The sequence below is a fragment of the Saccopteryx bilineata genome, chromosome 11 (genome assembly GCF_036850765.1).
Source record: "Saccopteryx bilineata isolate mSacBil1 chromosome 11, mSacBil1_pri_phased_curated, whole genome shotgun sequence".
Lineage (NCBI taxonomy): Eukaryota > Metazoa > Chordata > Mammalia > Chiroptera > Emballonuridae > Saccopteryx > Saccopteryx bilineata.
In genome coordinates, this window is record NC_089500.1 from 20,948,486 (window position 1) to 20,972,648 (window position 24,163).

The 24,163-nt window shown below is 52.9% G+C and overlaps 1 protein-coding gene across 3 annotated transcripts in view; it reads left to right on the forward strand.

The window, feature by feature from the left end:
• DYM (dymeclin) overlaps nucleotides 1-859 on the forward strand; it is a 306,792-nt gene extending 305,933 nt beyond the window's left edge. For all 3 annotated transcript variants that reach the window (XM_066246552.1, XM_066246551.1, XM_066246553.1), the window contains one exon: nucleotides 466-859. In XM_066246552.1, coding sequence (XP_066102649.1) covers nucleotides 466-615 — 150 coding nt within the window. In that variant the 3' untranslated portion in view covers nucleotides 616-859. The remainder of the gene's footprint in view (nucleotides 1-465) is intronic.
• Nucleotides 860-24,163: the final 23,304 nt, after the last annotated feature.

Below are 24,163 nucleotides of genomic sequence, written 5' to 3' on the forward strand. Positions count from 1 at the left end.
CCACGAGCAGCTCCCAAGGGGGCGGTGGCGAGGCCACGCTGTGCAGCGCAGCTGCCGCCCCAGATGACCAGCGCCACCGCAGACACGTGCCCACCCCCAGGTCAGGGCTTCGGCATTGTGAGGACCTCACCCCTGAAAACAAAGCCCCCCTTTGTGCAGCCCGCCCCATTGCACGGAGTCCCACGCAGGGCCCACTTCCCAGTCTGCTGCCCTCTCCCTGCCCTTCCTCTCTCGGTGCCTGCCCCGCTCAGCCGCCAGGTACCACGGGGGCCGTGTGCCCTTCCTGCAGGAACTCCATGTTCTCAGGGGCCATTGGGAGCCGGAGCTTGTCCCGCCAGAGTGCTCCAGCCTGTGACCGACGGGGGGCAGGCCCCCTGCCCACCACATTGCCACTTAGCAACTGCTACTGCCTTTGCTTTTGCACGGAACTGTGAGATTGTAAAATCTTCTTGTTTCTGTTTGCAGAAATTTCCAGAACTGAAATTCAAATATGTGGAAGAGGAGCAGCCCGAGGAGTTCTTTATCCCCTATGTCTGGTCCCTGGTCTACAACTCAGCCACAGGCCTGTACTGGGACCCACAGGACATCCAGCTGTTCACGATGGATTCTGACTGAGGCGCTGCCGCCCACGGAGCCCTCCAGCTCAGCAGCCCTCTAGAACTTTCTTTCTGGGGAGCAGACCTAGGCAGGTCACCCAGTGCACCTTCTGTTAGAGAGTGTCACACGGGCGTGTTTCCCTCGCACACTTGGAGATAGAGGATTGGAGCCAGTTGGCAGTAGGTCACTCAGCTTAGATTGTAGTGCAAAAACGTGTTGGAGGGACACACACAATAATAAACATAAAAACTGCTATCCCACATGCAATTTTATTTCTTTCTAAACCAAATTCTAGAGCATTTCCAGGGACCTGATGCCTTAGGCATATGACACTTCACCAGTAAATACTGGTTGGGTTTTTTTGCATGTTCAAGAGTTTTATTTTAGTCGTGTGTGTGTGTGTGTGTGTGTGTGTGTGTGTGTGTGTGTGTGTGTGTGTTTCAACGTTCAGAAATATCAATCTAGAAAGATGATGAGGCAGGAATCAGTGAGGAAAGGACGCTGTGCGTGTAGTGTGGTGGCCTCTCGGAGCCCAGGATGAGCGCACACCGTGCCCGGGCAGCTGCGGTCGGCCTTGCCGTCCCCTATGTCGCTCTCAAGGACAGAAACGGCTCCGCCTCACAGAGCCCAGACAAGCTTTTCTGGTGATGTGGCCTCCACACTGGAGCTGAATTCAATTGGAGTCTAGTACAAATTAAGTTCATCTACTCGGTATTAATCATTAGGAAAAGAAAAGCTTCGTTTCAAAAGCAATCTTTGTTTTCTTCAACCAGACTAATAGGAGAAAAAGAAGACAAATTTGATTAATACAGTATTCCACATGAAATGAGAAACATGTTTCCTCTTCACTTCTGACTCTGTTGAAACTCTTTGGGGCCTAGATGGTCCGCATTTGGTCTCTGAGCTGGAGAGGGACATCTCGGGGGGTGCGGGTGGGGCAGTCCTGTCCAGGCTACTCCACGTCCACGGCCGCCCGGCTCCACTCACCTTCTCGATGAGGAGCCTGGTTCTGTTCACAACAAGAGTATTTCTGCGTGGGAGCCCCGCCCCAGCCTGCTGCCCTCCGACCTGTCAGACACCAGCTTCCCTCCGGCCCTGGGTCCTGGCTGGGGGCCAGAGTTGTGCTGGCCCATCACAGCCTCCTGAGGGTCTCGGAGGAGCTCTCCTTAGTCGCACGAACTCTAGGAAAGGGTGAAAACCCTGCCCATCTATGCGGCTTCGACCGTGAGCAGCCTGGGCTGCCCCGCCCAGCAGCTTTTGAGGTCAGCTGGGCGGTTTCATTACCCTTGTCCAGACCCGTGCTGAAGCCAAGCTCCCCAGGTGGGGAAGTGATTTACAGCTTTAATTTCTTTCTGAAGCATTTTGATTTGCTTTCTTTATACCAAAACGCGAAATTTTTAGAGGGTCATGTGGAGCCACTGAGTCTCCGAACTGTCTGGCTGAGGGCTAGGCAGTGCCATGGGACACAGTCACTGGGCCGCAGGACCATCCATTCTTGTGGGGTGGGGGCATCCCAGTCTTCCCCAGGCCACCCAGCTCACCAAGGGCCCCAAAGCCCCATCACCCCCACCCCAACCCCTTTGAATTAACCACATAGCAGACGTGCCCACTGGCCTGGAGCTCAGCTGGAGCTGCAGCCGTGGGGGCAGCGTGTGCAGACACGCCCCCAGCGCCACCGCGCTCTGGACCCGCCCGGAGCTGCTTATTTCTGTGAAAGATTTATTACATGACAATAAATTTAAATGATGTACTTGAATTATGTTTGCATTAATTTGCTGAGAAATTTTTTTTGGTTGTTTTTCACAAAGTAAAAATGTGTAGAATGAGGCCGTACAGGACCATCCTGTGTCAGGAGGGAAATTAACATCTGATTTTATCTAAGATACAAAGCTCTTCCTACAGTGTGTGACTTATCAACAAAGGGTTCTGCCACAATATTTATTTCTCAAAGAATATGCCACTTTTGATAGCACCTTGCCTTTCAAGAGTTCAAGGCATTGCGCAAAAAATGTTTCAAAATCATAACTGGTTTCCTACAGTTGCGCATTAAGGCTGGTGTCATAGGATCTGTGAACAATGGCCTTGCAACATTGGCCTCACAGGACGGCCACCATTCAACAGTGCAGACAGGAGCGGGGGTATGGAGCAGCTCAAGGACAAAGACAGGAAAAAAAGAAGATCCCTAAAGGTGAAGCATAGAATGTGCCCTGACACAGAGTCCTCGCCTTTGGAAGGAAATTGAAAGAGCCAGAAAAACGGAGCCCGCAAGGAAAGAACATGGGACCGGCATCAATGAAACGTTCGGCCACTCCCTCCAGCTGTCCGGGTACACGCATGAAAAATATGTTGCGGGGGGGGACTTTATGCTCTAAATTTCTCATAGCATTCCTTTGGTAGCAGTGTCCCTAAGGTTCTGGGAGCCAGGGTTTTGCCTTTGGCATTAAAGCTCTGCATAACTGAGTCACTCTGTGTTCCTTTCTGGAGCCATAAATTAGAGTTGTGGTACTTGCTGATCCTTTATAGGCTTGAGTTTGCAAGGTCAACCATTTGCGTCTTAATTTCCTCCTAGGCATTATGCCTGCAGTTGCAGTAGCTGCCACTTGATATTAGGGACTGATCCTTGGGCTTTCTGACGCCAAATTCAGGGCTAATCCAGTGTCCGACGTCGCCGCCAGGAGTCAGAGAGGTCAGGGTTTCTCCTCTCTGTTGACGAGCCAATCTGAGGCATGGCTTAGAGCACACAATTCACAGCAAATGATTCATTGTTATTTACTGAGAACTCAAAGCATAAAGTTTAATGATGATGGTATATCCAGTTGGGGTCCCCGATTCAAAACAAGGGAGGTCCCATCGCCCCTCGGTCAGGCCGTATATGGCAACCTCTGTTCTCCTGACTCCCAGAGCTATCAGAGTGCCAGCGACTCTGCCTCAAGTGCTCAGAGGCCTTGGAGGAGGGCAGTCCCGTATGACTGGCCAGGTGACACTGCACCATCGTTTGGCTTCGGGTTCATTTCAGACAAAAATTTTAAGTATTTTGGCCAGATTCCCAAGTTGTCTTTAGCTGGAGGGTTGGTTTGAAAGACCTATTCCTCTATTAATATCAGTAGTTGATCCTTCATGAATTGTGTGACCCAATTTCTAAATCACCTGAGTCCCTGAATGTGGACAGAAGACTACTGTCCCCAGATGCCTAGCATGTGGACATTCTCTCTGGAGGAAGCAAGTTGTTACAGACTGAATGTTTGTATATACCCCAACTCATACTATTGAGCCCAAACCTGCAGTGTGATGGTGGTAGAAGAAGGGGCCTCTGGGAGGTGATTAGATTTAGAAGAGGTCATGAGAGGCCTGACCTGTGGAGGCGCAGTGGATAAAGCGTCGACCTGGAAATGCTGAGGTCACTGGTTTGAAACCCTGGCTTGCCTGGTCAAGGCACATATGGGAGTTGATGCTTCCAGCTCCTCCCCCCTGTCTCTCTCTCCTCTCGCTCTCTGTCTCTCTCTCTCTCTCCTCTCTAAAATGAATAAATAAAAATTTAAAAAAAAAGAGGTCATGAGGGTGGGCCTCTGTAATGGGATTAAGTGTCCTCATAAGGAAAGACATAGAAGAGATTTCTTTCTCTCCACCATGTGAAAATACAGCAAGGAGGCCACCATCTTATAAGCCAGGAAGAGGGCTCTCACCAGAAACCGAATCATCCTGCCTCCAGACCTATGAGAAATAAATATCTGTTGTTTAAGCCAACCAGTCCATGGTATTCTACTATAGCTGCCTAAGCTAAGACAGGAGTATTACTTGACTCCTCAAATTATTTCTACAGTATTAAAATCAGAAATACCCAGGTATATTATATGAGATAATATGAATTAACTCCATCAGAGAGAAAAACATTCCCAGTGTCTTCAGATAGTCACAGAATTTGAAACAGCCATGCCCTTCATGTTCAAAAGAAGAAAAAAGTGTGGCCAAGAATATCAGAAAGTTAGGAACTATAAAAAGAGACCAAATAGAAGTTCTAAAACTGAAACGTACTATAACAAGAATTAAGAATAATTCTTTGAGCCCTGGCCGGTTGGCTCAGCGGTAGAGCGTCGGCCTAGCGTGCGGAGGACCCGGGTTCGATTCCCGGCCAGGGCACACAGGAGAAGCGCCCATTTGCTTCTCCACCCCTCCGCCGCGCTTTCCTCTCTGTCTCTCTCTTCCCCTCCCGCAGCCAGGGCTCCATTGGAGCGGAGATGGCCCGGGCGCTGGGGATGGCTCTGTGGCCTCTGCCTCAGGCGCTAGAGTGGCTCTGGTCGCAACATGGCGACGCCCAGGATGGGCAGAGCATCACCCCCTGGTGGGCAGAGCGTCGCCCCTGGTGGGCGTGCCGGGTGGATCCCGGTCGGGCGCATGCGGGAGTCTGTCTGACTGTCTCTCCCTGTTTCCAGCTTCAGGAAAATGAAAAAAAAAAAAAAAAAAGAATAATTCTTTGGATGGGTTCAAGAGATTAATTACAACTTAGAATGACTCCAGTAAGATGAAAAATCAGACTCAAAAGCACAGAGTCAGAAAGATAGAGAATAGAGGGTGGGAGGTGCGAAGGACACAGTGAGAATGTCTGGCCAAAATGTAGTTGGACTCTCAAAGGAGTAAAAGAATAGGACGTTGACATAAATAATGACTGAGAACTTCCAAAACTCACAGAAGATATCAAACCATAAATTCAAGAAACCCCAACACAATCTCCAGTGCAATAAAACAGTCTACACCTAGACACATCATAGTCAAACTGTTGAAAACCAAAGGAAAAGAGAAAATTTTTAAGCTCCCAGTTGAGAAGTGAAGATAAAGCATCAACCTGGAATGCTGAAATCACCGGTCCAAAACCTTGGGCTTGCCATGTCAAGGCACATATGAGAAGCAACTATGAGTTGATGCTTCCTAATCCCCACCCACCCACTGCACACACACACACTCACATACACACACACACACACACACACCTTTCCTCTCTCTAATATCAATAAAATCTTTTTAAAGCCCTGGCCGGTTGGCTCAGTGGTAGAGCATCGGCCTGGCATGTAGGAGTCCCGGGTTCGATTCCCGGCCAGGGCACACAGGAGAAGCGTCCATCTGCTTCTCCACCCCTCCCTCTCTCCTTCCTCTCTGTCTCTCTCTTCCCCTCCCACAGCCAGGGCTCCATTGGAGCAAAGTTGGCCCCGGGCGCTGGGGATGGATCTATGGCCTCTGCCTCAGGCGCTAGAATGGCTCTGGTTGCAACAGAGCAAAGGCCCAGATGGGCAGAGCATCGCCCCCTGGTGGGCATGCCAGGTGGATCCCACTCGGGCACATGCAGGAGTCTGTCTGACTGCCTCCCCGTTTCCAACTTCAGAAAAATACAAAAAAAAAAAATCTTTTTAAAAAATAAAATGAAACTCCCCCTAAAAAAGTCAAGATGTAGAACACAAACATACAGTAAAGGGAATCAAGAAAGTAAAAATTTGGTTATATAAAAGGACTGAGGATTGATAACTCTATAATAGGACTGGTCAGGAAGAAAGGAGGGAAGGAGGGTCAGTGAGAGGAATGGTCAGTATCAGAAGTAAAAATGAGTGAATTTCTTCAGCTCAGACAGGCAGTAAAAGTATTTAAGAGGATCTTATGAATGCCAATACCCTTCAGGTCCAGATGGAATGAGTGTGACCGCAGTGATGGTTTCGGGAGTGTATGTATACATACGTCAGAACTCATCAAGGTGTATTCTACCTGTGTGCCATTTTTTATGTCAGTTATGCCTCAGTAAAGCCTTATAAACGTTGACTAAAATGGACACATTTCTTAAAAATAGCTTTCTAAAACTAACATTGGAAGATCTTGAAAATTGAAATCATCCTATATTTATTGCCTAAATTGAATCCATAATTTAAAATCCCACAAGGAAATCAACAGGCCCACATGGCTTCACCAGTGAATTTTACCGAACATCTCAAAGAGATAAGCCAGTCTTACACAGAATCTTCCAGGGAACAGAAAACCCAAAATCATTGTATGAGACCAGTCTACCCTTAGATCTTAAAAATCTAACAAGAACAACGTAAGAAATTAAAATTGTAGGCCAATCTCTCTCATTGTTGATGCAAAATGTCTGAACAAAACATTAGCAAATAGAAGCCAGCAATACATTAAAAGCAATATATAGCCCTGGCCAGTTGGCTCAGTGGTAGAGCGTCGGCCTGGCGTGCAGAAGTCCGGGTTCGATTCCTGGCCAGGGCACACAGGAGAGGCGCCCATCTGCTTCTCCACCCCCCCTCCTTCCTCTCTGTCTCTCTCTTTCCCTCCCGCAGCGAGGCTCCTTTGGAGCAAAGATGGCCCGGGCGCTGGGGATGGCTCCTTGGCCTCTGCCCCAGGCACTAGAGTGGCTCTGGTTGCGGCAGAGCGACACCCTGGAGGGGCAGAGCATCGCCCCCTGGTGGGCAAAGCGTCGCCCCCTGGTGTGCGGGGGGGGGGGGCGGGGGGATCCCAGTTGGGCGCATGTGAGAGTCTGTCTGACTGTCTCTCCCCATTTCCAGCTTAAGAAAAATACAAAAAAAGAAAAAAGAAAAATAAAAGCAATATATAAATATACACTATGATTAAATTGGATTTGTCATTCAGAAATCAGTCAGCCACATTAACAGAGTAAAGAAGGAAAAGTAAATGATCCCAATAGATGCAGAAAATTTTCTTTCATAAAATTCAACAATTAGGCCTGACCTGTGGTGGCACAGTGGATAAAGCGTCGACCTGGAAATGCTGAGGTCGCCGGTTTGAAACCCTGGGCTTGCCTGGTCAAGGCACATATGGGAGTTGATGCTTCCAGCTCCTCCCCCCTTCTCTCTCTCTCTCTCCCTCTGTCTCTCCCTCTCCTCTCTAAAATGAATAATAAAAAAAATTTTTTTAATTCAACAATTATTGGGTGATATAAATGTTTAGCTTAGAAAAATAACGAAACTGTTGTAATCTGATAAAAGATGATCCACAGAAGACAACAAACACATCATACTTAAAATATCAAAAACATTCTTCCTAAGATGGGGAGCAGGAAAAGACGTCCACTATCATCTGCTCAAAATGGTACTAAATCATATAATGCATGCCAAGTATTTGGGGGAAATATACTAATGTCGGCCCCAAATGAAATGTACCATGAAAGAAAAGAAGGATGAATTGATAGGTAGCTAGAAGGATGGGTAGATGTGTCATAAAACAAGTATGGTAAACTTGGCAAAATCTAGAACAGTGAAAGCTAGATGGAGGGTATACAGGTGGCCCCTGTAAACTCCTCTAACTTCCCTTTATCTTGGGGGGAAATAGTGCCTGAAGTGTTAGCCCAGTGCTGTGGTAAAGTACCGTACCTCACTTAGAGACACCAAGTCCAGATGAATTTTGAAGGGTTTTATTAAAAGGAGATCTATTAATATGCCGGCCGCATATGACTGACACGGGGCATATCTGACCCAAATTGTGCAGCCCGAAATGTATCTCAGAGGCTGGTTATATACCCTTTGACCACATACAGGTTGGGGGAAGCATAACAGCATGACATAATCATCAACAAGATTATAAGATCTGTCTAGGGCAGTGGTCCCCAACCTTTTTTGGGCCACGGACCGGTTTAATGTCAGAAAATATTTTCACGGACCTGCCTTTAGGGTGGGTCAGATAAATGTATCACAGTGACTGAGACAAGCGTCAAGAGTGAGTCTTACATGAACAGACACTTCTCTCAGGAAGAAATACAAATGGCCAACAGATATATGAAAAGATGCTCATCTTCATTAGTTATTAGAGAAATGCAAATCAAAACTGCAATGAGATACCACCTCACATCTATTAGATTAGCTATTATCAACAAGACAGGTAATAGCAAATGTTGGAGAGGCTGTGGAGAAAAAGGAACCCTCATTCACTGTTGGTGGGAATGTAAAGTAGTACAACCATTATGGAAGAAAGTATGGTGGTTCCTCAAAAAATTGAAAATAGAACTACCTTATGACCCAGCAATCCCTCTACTGGGTATATACCCCAAAAACTCAGAAACATTGATATGTAAAGACACATGCAGCCCCATGTTCATTGCAGCATTGTTCACAGTGGCCAAGACATGGAAACAACCATGTCTTGTATCATTTACAACAAAACGGTTGGATCTTGATAACATTATACAGAGTGAAATAAGTAAATCATAAAAAACAAGAACTGCATGATTCCATACATAGGTGGGACATAAAAACGAGACTAAGAGACATGGACAAGAGTGTGGTGGTTGGGGGGGGAGAGGGGGAGGGGGAGGGACACAAAGAAAACTAGATAGAAGGTGATGGAGGACAATCTGACTTTGGGTAATGGGTATGCAACATAACTGAATGACAAGATAACCTGGACATGTTTTCTTTGAACATATGTACCCTGATTTATTGATGTCACCCCATTAAAATTAATAAAAATTTATTTTAAAAAAGTGAGTCTTAGATGTAACAGAGGGAATCTGGTCATTTTTTAAAAATAAAACATTGTTCAGACTTAAATATAAATAAAACGGAAATAATTTATTTATTCTTTCTCTGCGAACTGGTACCAAATGGCCCACAGACCCGTACCAGTCCGCGGCCCGGGGTTTGGGGACCACTGGTCTAGGGGATTTAAAAAACATTAAAACCGGCCCTGGCCGGTTGGCTCAGTGGTAGAGCGTCGGCCTGGCGTGCAAGGGGTCCCGGGTTCGATTCCCGGCCAGGGCACACAGGAGAAGCGCCCATCTGTTTCTCCACCCCTCCCCTTCTCCTTCCCCTCCCGCAGCCGAGGCTCCATTGGAGCAAAGATGGCCCGGGTGCTGAGGATGGCTCCTTGGCCTCTGCCCCAGGTGCTAGAGTGGCTCTGGTCGTGGCAGAGCGACGCCCTGGAGGGGCAGAGCATCGCCCCCTGGTGGGCGTGCCGGGTGGCTCCCGGTCGGGCGCATGCGGGAGTCTGTCTGACTGTTTCTCCCCGTTTCCAGCTTCGGAAAAATACAAAACAAAACAAAAAAATACAAAAAAAAAAAAAAAAAAGAACATTAAAACCTTCAAGGTAACACAATGGTGATGTCATTTCACATATCAAAATACATTCATAAACCTTTTAGTGTCTATCTATCCTCCTTTGCCTAGAGCCGTGATGGTGAACCTTTTTATAAAAACCACCCACTTTTACAGTGCTGGTCAACCTGGTCCCTCCCACCCACTAGTGGGCTTTCCAGCTTTCATGGTGGGCAATAGCGGAGCAACTAAACGGTGCCACGATTGTTTTATTTTGTTTTTAAGAAAAAAGATTGAATTGGGTGAGGAGGAAATAAACAGTCATTACTTGCAAATGACATGATTTTGAATAATCCAAAAGAATCTACCAATAAACTAGTAGAATACCAGGTCATATACAAAAATCAGTTGTATTTCTGTATGCCAGCAATTAGCAGTAATATTTTAAAGGTGTACCATTTACAGTAGCATTTAAAAAATCCATTATGTACCCATTGATCTCTAAAATGTGAGTGAACTTAAAAACTGAAATAAGTGGAGGGTTGGTTGTTAGATGCATGGATTGGAAGGCCCAACATTGCATAGTCATGTGGGTGAAGGAGGATTCAAGCTAATGATCTCTCCCTTTGACTATCAACATCCTCTCACAGTCTTGTTGACCCACAAAGAGCACCATAAACCCTCCCCAAAGAAGCCCAACGCTTTATCTTCCTACTGTACCCGCCCAGTGTCTGGTTTGGGTTTTCCTTCCTAAGCACTGGAGGAAAATCTGGCCTGTGAGAAGCCATCAATAATCAACTAAAGCGACATAACTGAGAGTTAATGCTCCTCATCTCCCTCTCTTTCTCTTGAAAAAAAAAAAGTATATATTGAATGCTAGTGTTTAGTGCAGTTTCTAGGACATGGTAAGCACTCACTGAATTATAGCTGGTATCATTTTACATGCTAGAAAGTCCCAGAGAAGGCTAATTCAGCAGCCTAACACCATCTTAAGGACCTAACTCTGCCCATCTGTAGCTTTGACTCCCTCTGGCTTGCTCCCCTCCCTCATAATCACAAAGGAGCTGCCACAGTTCCTGATGTTGCCTCAAGGCATAATCTCATCTAGGGTACAGCTTTGGAGTGGGCTCCTCTCCCAGAAGGCCCTCACATTTCCATGCTCAGGCCTGCTTCCCATACCCATTCCTAAACCATCATTGGCAAGGAGGGGGATCCATCATCATGGCAAACCAATCAGGATCTGAGCCTGGCTGGATCAGCTGTGTGGAGAGTGAATACCGGGATATGTATCAGGCTCTTTTAGGAAGGAAAGTGAGAGGCAGGGGTGAAGAGAGAGCCAACAGTGTCAGCTCTGATGAGGAGCTTTTCATGAGCAACCCACCGGAGCTCTCCTGAGTCCCAGACCCTACAGGTGGATAAAGCTGCTCCAGAGCCAAGGGACAGCTCCCAGGACAAGGGTCGGTCAGCCTGTGGAAGGCCAGGAGGCAGGGAGGGTGGACGCACCCCCCACATTCACCGTGGATTCTCAGCGCCCCAGCCCCGCCCACGACTTCCCACACAAACTGCACAGAAGAATGGCAGCTTCTCCATCTCCTGGAGTCTGCTTAATAGGAAACAGGGTTTGGTGGGGCACAATTTATGACAACCCAGGCCCTCAAACTGGAAACATCTGCCCTCACCATAGCACAGCCTCCCCGACCCAGAGCCGCCTATTGCGGAGGGGCCCCCAGCCCACCTGGGAAGGGGCCTCCAGGCTCTCAGCTCCGACTCCAGAGTCTCATGGACTCCCAGCCTCCTCACGCTGACCTCAGCACTCTCCAACCCAGACTATGTGGGACTTAGAGCTGATGGTCCCAGAGGAGCCCTGCGCTATATTTACAACCCCTCCCTGCCCCACGAGAGGGCACTACCTCCGATCCTCCTGCCTCAGCCGACACTCTGCCCCATCCCTCTTCCCCTCCTGTCTCTGTGCCAGTTCCCGTTCCCCTTTGAGGCCAGGAGCAGAAGTTGTCATTGCCTGGCAGCCCAGCCCAGGTTGGTTAGAGGGTGCCCATCCTTGTGCTCACAGAGCCCCTGTCGGGGCCCCTGCTCTACTGGCCGGGAAGCCCTCCACTGACCGCCCAGCACCACAGGCGCCGCCGTCGCCACACGACACCGGAAGGCCGCCGGTGGACATCTGGGGCAGAAGTGACTAAATGTACCTGAGACCACAGGGCAAGGCACTTGCCCGGGGCCCATCGGTTCCAAATCGCACAACTGACACCCACTCCGGCAGCTCCGGCAGGAGTCACTGCTCCTGGGGCAAGAGCAGGGTGGTTCCCCGGCCCCCTGCAGGGAACCCGACTTCGGAACGCTGGCCCAGTGCTGGTCAAATAAGTTTGTAAATATGATATATATGTTTGCTCACTTATAGTTTGCATTGGGTGTGGGGGACAGGCTGTAAGCAGGCAGGGTCATTATAACGTAAGGCTAAGTTTTAAGACTAAGCTTTCCCCACTGTTGCCTGACTGATTGCATGATGTGGGTGGTGCACTCTCATGAGTGCATTATGCCTCAGATAAGTGACTTTGTATCAGAGACTTCCTTGTTTGTATATTGGCGTAAAGGTTTGGATTTCTACACTATATAATGGGGCAGAGGAGCCCATGCTGGAGGAGAGCAGAGAAAGGCCACGTGGAGGAGAGGAGAAGCAGCCAAGATGGCGGAGTGCTGAAGGAGTGCAAAGTTTGTGCAGAGAGGAGATGGGGAACACAGGTGAATAAGGCTGGTGAGGTACAAACCTTTGATTCTAAGAAACTCGGATAAGTCAGTGGCTCTGGGAGCCCTGAATGGAAAGGGAAGTGTTTTCCACTATGTGCATTTCTTGCCCACCAGGTGCAAGCTAGGATTAAAGCTAATGGCCTACCAGTTCTTGGCTCCGTTGTTTCATTACCGTCTGTTCGAATCAAATGCGAATCTGCACGGGCCAGGCGGCTGTGATGGTGGCTGTGGCTACTGGCTTTACACCCGGCTACCAGTGGGCATCTGAGCAGCCCAGGCCTGTCACCAAACTTCTCTGAGCCTCGTGTAACGGGGATGAAAGGCTGCAGGGCTGCAGGGGTGCTGTGCTGGAGGTGACAGTGGAGTGCGAGAAGGGGTGCGTAGCAGCTGGGGGGAGCTTAGTGTGGCGGCTGCCAACAGCCTGCCCCAGGCAGTCGGCTGGGGCCTGAACTGACCTGGTGTGTGTTGAAAGCATGGCGGCGGGGGCACACATGTGCCCTGGGAGGTTCTGCCCAGAGCCTGGCATCGGGGACCTTGCGGGGGCTGTCTCTCGTGGAAGAGGGTAGAGGGAGCAGAAGAGCTCAGCACGTGGCCAGGGAAGAGCATGTGTCCTGATTTTTCTGAGGAGGCCTTGACCCTTGACCCAGATTAAATCCAGCCTCCTCCAGGAAGCCACCCTGGACCAGCCCAGCCTGTGTCCTCCCTGGGCTCCCTTAGCTCAACCACAGCCCTGCCTCCACTCCAGCAGGTTTTCCCTTGCCAAGTGGCATCTTCCTCCCGGCCTCAGGGCGGGCCAGCCTGCACTTTGGGCCACGCTGGCCCTCAGCCCCTCCTCAGAGCAGTCTGACTGTGTCCCCATCTTACAGACAGCAGACAGACAGAGCCGAGCAGAACCCTCGTCCTGACTGCTTCTCTGTCCATTCTCTGCCCTCTGCTGCCTGGTGGGGGGTGGGGAGGGCTGGCCACTGCAGAGGGGGCGGCACTGGGGAGGGCGTTGCTGGCAGGAAGATGTGGACAAGGGTGTCAAGGGACTGGGGCTCTCTGCCAAGGCTAGCCAGCCGTGCAGACTCCAGAGCGTGTGTGGGCAAGAGTTCCGTGCAGGGACGTTCCCACCAGCCCCTCGCTGCGCTGGCCCCGGTCCTCCAGAATCCCCCACCCTAGTCCTCCCAGGTCTGAACCTGGGTGCCCTCAGCCCCCTCCAGTCCCTGCCAGTGGAAGCCCCACCCGCAACCAGGGCTGGAAGGCAGGGGGTGTCCCGGTAACTGGGAACACCTCAGACTAGCCCAGACCCAGACCCCTTCTGTCCAGAGACCAGAAAACCAGATGTGGGCAGAGGATGCCATTCCAAAATGCTCACATCTTCAAAGCAGGGCTATTTTCCATGTCCTTCGGGCAATTTGGAAACAAGTTTGTAAAACTGGAATTTTAATAGATGGCATATTGTCATGGGTGCTTGTGTGCCTGTGCATTCATACACATGCCCAGGCACCCTTTGCGGACAGGTGAGGTGGGGGTGTTTCCTACAGGACACCCAGGTCCATGCCCAGGCTCCCTGTGTGGGGGAGGTGGGGGCCTTCAGGAGGACAGGTGAGGTGGGGGTGCTTCCTGAAGGACACCCAGGTCCATGCCCAGGCTCCCTGTGTGGGGGAGGTGGGGGCCTTCAGGAAGACAGGTGAGGTGGGGGTGTTTCCTACAGGACACCCAGGTCCATGCCCAGGCTCCCTGTGTGGGGGAGGTGGGGGCCTTCAGGAGGACAGGTGAGGTGGGGGTGTTTCCTGAAGGACACCCAGGTCCATGCCCAGGCTCCCTGTGTGGGGGAGGTGAGGGCCTTCAGGAGGACAGGTGAGGTGGGGGTGCTTCCTGAAGGACACCCAGGTCCATGCCCAGGCTCCCTGTGTGGGGGAGGTGGGGGCCTTCAGGAGGACAGGTGAGGTGGGGGTGCTTCCTGAAGGACACCCAGGTCCATGCCCAGGCTCCCTGTGTGGGGGAGGTGGGGGCCTTCAGGAAGACAGGTGAGGTGGGGGTGTTTCCTACAGGACACCCAGGTCCATGCCCAGGCTCCCTGTGTGGGGGAGGTGGGGGCCTTCAGGAGGACAGGTGAGGTGGGGGTGTTTCCTGAAGGACACCCAGGTCCATGCCCAGGCTCCCTGTGTGGGGGAGGTGAGGGCCTTCAGGAGGACAGGTGAGGTGGGGGTGCTTCCTGAAGGACACCCAGGTCCATGCCCAGGCTCCCTGTGTGGGGGAGGTGGGGGCCTTCAGGAGGACAGGTGAGGTGGGGGTGTTTCCTGAAGGACACCCAGGTCCATGCCCAGGCTCCCTGTGTGGGGGAGGTGGGGGCCTTCAGGAGGACAGGTGAGGTGGGGGTGTTTCCTGAAGGACACCCAGGTCCATGCACAGGCTCCCTGTGTGGGGGAGGTGGGGGCCTTCAGGAGGACAGGTGAGGTGGGGGTGTTTCCTATAGGACACCCAGGTCCATGCCCAGGCTCCCTGTGTGGGGGAGGTGAGGGGCCTTCAGGAGGACAGGTGAGGTGGGGGTGTTTCCTATAGGACACCCAGGTCCATGCCCAGGCTCCCTGTGTGGGGGAGGTGAGGGCCTTCAGGAGGACAGGTAAGGTGGGGGTGTTTCCTACAGGACACCCAGGTCCATGCCCAGGCTCCCTGTGTGGGGGAGGTGGGGGCCTTCAGGAGGACAGGTGAGGTGGGGGTGCTTCCTGAAGGACACCCAGGTCCATGCCCAGGCTCCCTGTGTGGGGGAGGTGCTGGGCGTTCAGGATAGGGAGCAGCCCTGGAGTGCTCCCTGTCTAGGGTAGGGTGGGAAGAACAGCCCCACCTGAAACTACTGCCAGGCATACCCCCAACACCCCTGTGCCCCTTCTCCTGTCGCAGCTTAGAGCCTGAATGTCTTTGTCAGCTTGGGTTGCCATAAACCAGAGTCCTTTATATCTCACAGTTCAAGCGGCTGAAAGTCCAAGATCAAGGTGTCAGCGGGGTTGGTTTTTCCTGAAGCCTCTTTCCTTGTCGATGGTGACCTCCCTGTGTCCTCACAGGGTCTTTCCACTGTATGTGTCTGTGTCCTAATGTCCTCTTCTTATATGGACACTGGTCACCATCATGACCCATTTTGCCATAATTACCTCTTTAAAGACCTATCTCCAAAGAGTTACATTCTGAGCTGCTGGAGGTTAGGACTTTGGGGGAACTCGATCCGGGTCTGACACCAGGTCCCACCCATTGAGAGGGCCCCGTTATGGTTCCACCTTCATCCTCTTCATTTTCAACCCTTTCACTTTAACTTCCTTGCTTCTTTCATCCATTGGGCAGCCCAGGCAATGACCCCCACACTCGTGCACACTCGCACTGAGCACTCGCACCCAGGACAAGGCCCGGCATCCCCGGCTCTGGCTCGGGAAGCTGGACCCCCCTCCCTGGAACTACCCTCGAGGCGGCACCAGCACACAGGCCTCCTCACCTCTCTGGGTCGCCGAGGTCACTCCCCACATCGAGTGTCCCCCAGGTCGTCCTCCCAGGGCCTCTGACAGCCACCGCCTCCCTGTGCCTTGGCCTCAAAGGGGGTCCACAGCCCACTCTACCTAAAGAGGCTCCCCCAGCTGGCCCCCATTACTCATTGTCCTTGTTTCTCCCCCTCCCTTACTCCATCCCCTGTGTATCTTACTCATTAATTTGTTGACTGTCCATCTACTGAGCACTCTGGGAGGACAGCACCAGACCCCAGGGACATCTCCATCCTGGGCACAGAATGGCTAATACCCACCGTCCATGTCCTCAGGCAGAACCAGAGCTCACACGGTGAGGGGAGAGAGCCACTGGGGAAAGTGGGCTGTGCTTTTACATTCTGGGACTGAGGTCCGTCTGGGCGGTGCACCTGGAGCAGGCTGACGGGGCCCACAGGACTGTCCTGAGACCACTGAGGATTCCCGCGGAGCCCCCACCCCGGAGCCTGCAGCCTGGTCGGGTCCAGTGTCCTCCCTCGCAGCACCATGCCCTCGGCCGATTCCCACCGTTTCCCCACGGCTGCACCCCGAGAGGCTGGCTCAGTCCCTGGAGACCATGGAGCCCAGACAGCACCCAAGGTGACCAGACAGATGAGGCTGGGCAGCACCTCCCGTGGGCCACGGGTGTTCAGGAGGAGCACTGGGCCAGAGGCGAGGAGCCACAGGGGCTCCGGAGGGTGGTCTGCAGCGGAGACAGGCCTGGGGGTCCTCTGGCGAGGAGATAAGCTCAAAGTGGAGGTTCTGGAGAACACCCACATTCAAGGTGCAACTGTCAGAAGGGAACCCCCTGAGGAGAACTGAGGCACAGGCAGTGAGGGAGGAGGCGGGGCCAGGAAGGAGGGCGGGGTCAGAGGCCAAGGCGGCCAGCATGGTGGTGGCAAAGGGAGCCACCCAGCACCACTGGGGGGCCTCGGGAGGGTTTCTGGGAAGGGGTGAGAGCAGGAAGCGACAGCTGTCATTCATCTCTTACTGCATAATAAGCGAGACCCCAAAGTCCAGTGGCTTAAAACACCCATTTTATTACACACACAGATTCTGTGGGTCAGAGGGTTGGATGTCCCTGCTCTGTGATGTCTGAGGCTCAGCTGGTCTGACTCCATGGCAGGGGCCCACGTGACCTGGATGTGTATTCACCCACATTGGTGGCCACAATAACACTTCTTTTTTTTTTTTTTTAATTGAGTTTAGAGAGAAACATTGACCCACTGTTCCACCTATTCGTGCATTCATTGTTTATATCTTTCATGTGCCCTAACCAGACATCGAACCTACAATCTAAGTTTATTGTGAGGATGCTCTAACCCAGTGGTCCCCAACCTTTTTTGGGCCACGGACCGGTTTAATGTCAGAAAATATTTTCACGGACCGGCCTTTAGGGTGTGATGGATAAATGTATCACATGACCAAGACAGGTGTCAAGAGTGAGTCTTAGACGGATGTAACAGAGGGAATCTGGTCATTTTTTAAAAATAAAACATCGTTCAGACTTAAATATAAATAAAACGGAAATAATGTAAGTTATTTATTCTTTCTCTGCCGACCGGTACCAAATGGCCCACGGACCGGTACCGGTCCGCGGCCCGGGGGTTGGGGACCACTGCTCTAACCAACTGAGCTGCCTGGCCAGGGCCACAGTCACACTTTCATTCTGCTGCTGCCATCTTTAAGCAAAAAGAGGAAGTGTGTACAGTACACATAGGACGCTGATGTGAAATCACTCTCAAAATGCTGTGTGAACAAAGTGTGCATATGTGTATGCAAGAGAGACATTGTGCATCACCACCATCACGCGGAAGTGGGGGGTGGGGGGTACCCCTAGAGGTACCCCAGCACAGCCCCTGCAGCTGTACTTGCTGCCCCAGGTGAAGCCCTGGAGGCCTGGTCGCCTCCAGCCCCGCCCCTCCCTGCCTGAGCTGTTCCCTCCACTGCAGGCTGAGCCAGGCACCAACTCACTGCTTCCAAATCCCTGCCCCCGCCCCCCCACCACCGAAACTCCCTCCTGGGCCCCTCACAGTCTCCCCCTTTGTCCCCTTGGTGAGGCTGCTGCCTGGGCCAAGCAGGTGGGGCGCTGCCCCCCAGCCCTGGTGTGCCCCTCCTGTAGTCACCACAGGGGTGGCAGGTGGCTGGGCAGTGTGACCTTAGCTCTGAGACTTTCCATCAGAGGGCCCCGCCCCTCTTTCCTGAGTCACAGATTCTCCAGGGTGGGCTGGGCGGCAGCCTGGAGCCTGGCAGGTGAGGTCACAGGTCCCTGGGGCGTGGCGCCTGAGCTCAGGTCGCTGGGAGCTCTGGCCTTGACCAGGGTGGGCCGGCTGCCCCCTGTGGATGTGGCATCTCCTTCCTGGCTCCCTGTCCCCTTCCACCTTTCCGTCCCCTCCATAGAGAGAGAAGCCCGGGGCCTGGGGAACCCCGCCGTGAGGGGACTAGGAGGAAATAGTAAGGTCCCTCTGCGTGAGGGGGCCGGTGTGTGTGACAGAGGAGATGACACGGGCTGTCCTCCTCACTCACCAGGGGAGCAGGCCTGTCGCAGGGAGACTGGGAGGCGGTGGGTGGAGCGAGGGTTCCACAGCTGCTGGGGCGCACTGGACTCTGCAGGGGACTCGTCCAGCCTCTGCGGGCTCGGAGCAGGTGACCGGGCAAAGGTCAGGGTGCAGCCAGACTGCCACACAGAACGGAGGCTGTGCCACTGGGCCTGACAGCAGATACCCCCCCCCCCCCGCCCGCCCGCCCGCCCAGGGCCACTGGGCCTGACAGCAGATACCCCCCCGCCTGCCCGGGGCCACTGGGCCTGACCGCAGATACCCCCCCGCCCGCCCGGGGCCACTGGGCCTGACTGCAGATACCCCCCCGCCCGGGGTCACTGGGCCTGACAGCAGATACCCGCCCCCCGCCCGCCGCCCGGGGTCACTGGGCCTGACCGCAGATACCCCCCCCCCGCCCGGGGTCACTGGGCCTGACTGCAGATACCCCCCCGCCCGGGGTCACTGGGCCTGACCGCAGATACCCCCCCCCGCCCGGGGCCACTGGGCCTGACAGCAGATACCCGCCCCCCGCCCGCCGCCCGGGGTCACTGGGCCTGACCGCAGATACCCGCCCCCCCGCCCGCCCGGGGCCACTGGGCCCGACAGCAGATACCCCCCCCCCGCCCGCCCGGGGCCACTGGGCCTGACCGCAGATACCCCCCCGCCCGCCCGGGGCCACTGGGCCTGACCGCAGATACCCCCCCGCCCGCCCGGGGCCACTGGGCCTGACCGCAGATACCCGCCCCCCCGCCCGCCCGGGGCCACTGGGCCCGACAGCAGATACCCCCCCCCCCGCCCGCCCGGGGCCACTGGGCCTGACCGCAGATACCCCACCGCCTGCCTGGGGCCACTGGCTTACTCTCCCCACTGTTCCTGGCCTCTGCTCCCCTCCCTAAAAGCCCCAGGCCCAAGGCCCCTCAGGGTTCAGTTCAGAGCTATGGGCCTCGTGCACAGCACACCTGCCCCACCCCCCCTTGGCATTGCTGGTTCTGCACACCCCTCAGATCTCCCAGGGTGAGAGCGAGCGTCTGCCTTGGTTTCCCCGACCGTGCCTGGCAAGGGGGTGCTGCAGCGGCGGCACCCCGAAGCCGCCCGTCTGGGGATGAGGAGTGGAGGTAGAGGCCAGGGTGGGCTGGAGGAGTGGGCAGACCTACCTGAGCCTTTTGTTCTAACTGCCCTGTTTCCCATGGGTTTGGGGAAGGGGGAGGAGGGAGGTTTCTATTTCCCCAGACCCTCCGGCCCTCCGGGTGGTGTCCTCAGAGAACGGCCTCCCTCCTGGCCTCAGTCTCCTCCTCCTGTGAGTGGGCACCTGCCCTCTTTTCCTTGAGTGCTGAAGTCACAGTTCGGAAGCCACGGGGCTCCTCCAGGAAGACGCACTGTCAACCCCTCCCTGGCCTCCTCATCTTCATGGGGGCCCAGAAGCCCAGGTGTGACAGGACTGAACAGCCCGGAGTGTGAGTCGCCTGGGAGAACGGAGCCTCCTCCCTCTCCCTGGGTCCCAGCTTGAGGGGTGGGGGGCAGCCTGGTGTAAACCCACCGCGCTGCCAGTCATATGAAAGGGTGGCACATACAACTGTGAACAGGACGTGAGACTCGACAATGATAACTAATGACTGTTACCGGTTTATATACTTGCTGTACTGTACTTTTTACAGTTACGCTCGAGTGTACTCTTCCTACTTATGAAGGACACTTTCTGTAGAGCAGTGTGCGTGTTACACGGTAGCAGCCTCTGCATCTCGTGTCTGTTGTGCCTCTTGACAGCGTCACTTTCCCTGATGCTGGGTTTACTCTTGTGCTGTTTCACTCAGGAACACGCTGTGCAGGCTGTGGCCCAGGAGCCGTAGGCTGCGGCAGAGCCCGTGTGTGCAGTGGGCGAGACCACCTTGGTGTAAGTGCACGCCGAGGTCCACACAGCAGCAGAATTGCCTGGCAACCCGTTTCCCAGAGCGTACCCCCCACATTAAGTGGCCATGACCGGAAGTGCTTGTGAAGCACCCGCCCTGGGGTCCTGCACACACAGGTGCTCGACCAAGGTCGTGTCTTGCATGTGCCCTCTCTCAGGTCTCCATGCCCCCGCGGCAGAAGGGTGCACCTGCTCGGCATAGACCCATGATGTGTACTCACAGATGTCACGGATGGGGCCCAGTGGCCTGACCTCTGGTGGCAGAGCTGGAGCCGTGGGGGCCTCCCAGAGCCCTCATTGGTTAAAGACAAGACCTCCCATAAACCCCCGTTGTGCTGAGCATGTATAAACTCCTTTAATCCTTATACTAACCCTGTGAGGTAAACAGTATCTTTAATCACAATTTCAAGAGGTAGTAAGCACTACCTTTAGTCACACTTTACAGATGGGAAAACTGAAGCATGAAGAAGTAACTTGCTCTAGGCGGCACAGGCAAAGTAGCTGAGCTGGGACTTGAATTCAGACGCTGTGGCTTGGATCCCGTAGTTACTTCTGTCCACAGTCCTGCAAGGTCACTAAGAGAAAGGTAGCTGGCTTTAAAATGGCCACGGTAACCATGAACTGAGTAATGAGACCCTAAGGTCTTGGCCTGTGCTAGTGCTCAGAAAGCTCTAAGAGTTCATAGGAGGTGCCCCTGGCCAGGTTGCTCAGTGGCTAGAGTACCATCCCAGTGCACCAAGGTCATGGGTTCGATCCCCAGTCAGGACACATAAGAAAAGCAACCAATGAATGCACAACCAAATGGAACTAAATGGAGAATTGAGATGATGCTTCTCTCTCTCAAATCAATGGGGGAATTTTTTTTTAAGTTCATAGAAGGTTCTGGGCCTCTGAGCATGTATCTCGCAGGGGCCTACCCTAACCCCAGGCACAAGCCAGACCAGCTGTGGGTGTAGGGCACCAGCCACCTCATGGATCTTTCCTGTCTGTGCTTTATCACACTGTGCCTGGGACCAGTGGGCCCATACCACCTGTGCGCCATCTCCATGACATTCACCCTCCTCAGGGCTGTGCAAGCCCCCCGGAAGCCCCCTTTGCTAACAGGTGGCACGGACTCCAGCAGGCCCTGGACAAGACCTGGCCCCTCTCTGACCAACTCTGTGACCCTGGGCAAAATTCCTTAATCTCTGTGAGTCTCAATTTGCTCATCCGTGAAACAGAGCTGTAACCTGCTTGCCTAGTTGATGCAAGACAGACAGATAACAGGGGGAAAGAGCTCCCATGAAGCAGTTACCCAACACATGGCAGGGGTTCCTATTAGCTTTTTAGGAGGTAGGAATGCAGTGTGAGGGGCAAATGCCGAAGGAGGCCACTGGACAGACAGGGTCATAAAAGCTGGGGCACCTGGGTTGGGCTGGGATGGAGGAGGGAGAGCTGGGAACAGCAGTAGCCAAGGCAGGGAAGTGGGGAGGTTCGAGAATAAAAACCTACTTTTCAACTTTTGTAGCCTGCTTACTAAAATGCCAGAGACTGGGCCAAACGTTTTTCGGCACCAACACATTCAGTCCACCCAGTAACTCCCTTTATAGAGAAGGCACTGACGCTGACAGTGTTTAATAACCTGCCAGGCTGTGCAGGGTGAGGGCGGAGAAGGAATCCCACCTGCTGACGACTAGCCCGGAGGACAGGGCGGCTGCCCACAGGGGGACGCGTGGGCCCTGGAGGAGAGGGTGGGGGTGCAGGCAAGGCCCAGGAGACCAGCCTTGAAAAAACAAGTCTATTGACCTTGCCCAGCAAGCCTGACCCAGTGAATAAAAGAGACGCAAACAGGCAAAGCCAGACCCCAGTGGGACGAGAGCAGAGGAGAGCAAGGACACAGTGACTCAAGTCAGGACGGTGGTGGCTTTTGGTGAGACCAGAAGGAGCCTGTAACGTAAGAAGGAGTCCCAGATGTGAGGTCTGGGAAACAGTCCCATGATCCGTATGCTGGTGGCAGGCCTTTCCATCGCCATTCTTTCCCAGTGGCACATCGGTCTTAAGTGCACTTTTATCTGTGCCTATTTCACGATAAGAAAGGTTTTTGAAAAAAGCAGGGCAAACCCACAACAATGGGACCCCGGAAAGGGAGCCCAAGCAGATTAAGCGTGAGACTTTCAGGTTTAGGTGATAAGGGATGCTTTTAAGATGCTTCCTGTTCCTCCCCTCTTCTCTCTCTCTCTCTCTCTCTCTCTGTCTAAAATGAATAAATACAGTCTGAAAAAAAAGATGCTTTTAGGGGAACTTCTGGGGAAAGACTCAAGCAGAGAAACTGGTCAGCTCTGGCCCAGAGTGGTTTCCACATGGGGGGGCACTTTCCACACGCTCGCTTGTGTGACAGCTGTGATCTTTGTATGCAGTGACGGGGAAAGCCACAAATGTTTAACAAGTAAAGGGAAGCCAAGGTCACTACAACTGAGCGGGAGGGCATTGAAGGCAGGGAGGCCACCTCCACAACCCATTTTCCAGAGGCGTCTCCCAGAGGCCTGGGAGATAAGGTTGGCATCTCTGCTGGACTGTGCCTGGGCAGTCACGTCTGCGACTAGAGCCAGAGCCCCAGTCCTTCTGGAAAAGTCTATTAACATATCTCCCCCATCTGGGCGCCCTGGAGCCAGTGTTGCCTGCCCTCCCCTCACCCAGCAAGATGGTGATGGGGGGGGGGATTGTAGAGCAAATCCTGTCTCCAGGCTCTGGCTTGGCTTTTCCTCCTGGGGAGGTGGGCCAGGGAGTAGTGCGCAGCCCTGATGGGGATCCTGGGGCAGGAGGGCTGTTCCAGGAACAGCCAGAGGCCTGGGGCCCTCCTGCAGACTCCCTCTGACGACCCCTTGGGCCTAGGCTCTTGTGCAACAGTCTGAGTCACCAGCATTTGTACCCTGAGGGGTGGCGTTTCAGAGGTACGGGATACCTAACAGGAAAAAGGACCCTTTGGCGGCGTAGAAACTGGAAGAGGTGGGGAAGGCCCTCCTCAAGTTCAAAGACAAAGGACGTTCTTGCATCAGAGGTAAAATATAAAGGATTTGGATCCTGAATCTATACGTTTAAAAAAAAAAAAAAAAGATAACCTAATAGAAATATAAGCAAAAGAATTTGAGAAGAAATTCCCAAGAGATAATAAAATGAATCATAAATGTATGAAAAAAAATGCTTAATTTTTTCCCATAATTGGGAAAAATACAAACTGACTCCAATGCAATATAATTTTTCCTCTATCTGTTTAGACAAAAATAAAAAGATTGATAACACGCAGTGCTGGGAGAGATGTGGGTAAACAGTGAGCAAGGACTGTTCATTTAAAAGTTAAGGGGTGCCACCTTTAGGGGTTAATTTAGCAACAGCTACCCAGGGCTCAAATAGATCACCCAGCAGTCCCACAGCTGAAAAAATATTGCACAAGAGCACTTGCACAGGCTCACAGGGATGATTTTGGAAAATTATTTTGTGCAGATTTGTTTGAATTAGAAAAAATAAAGAGACAGCTTAAACGCCTATCAATAACAGGTTGCTCCAACCAACCACGGTACCTCACAGTGAGAATCTCATTCCTTACAAGGACTTCCAGGATAATATGCTGTTGAGTGAAAAAGCAGGTCATGGAGGAATACGTAGAAGGTGAGCCCAAATTTGTGCACACAAAACAAATCAGAGCTGAGCAATAATAAAGAATAAAAACAGCCTAACTTGTAGTAGTGCAGCGGGTGTGGGTAAAGCAGCAACCCGGCAACGCTGAGGTCGCCGGTTCGAAACCCTAGGCCTGCCTGGTCAAGGCACATATGAGAAGCAACTACTACTGAGTTGATGCTT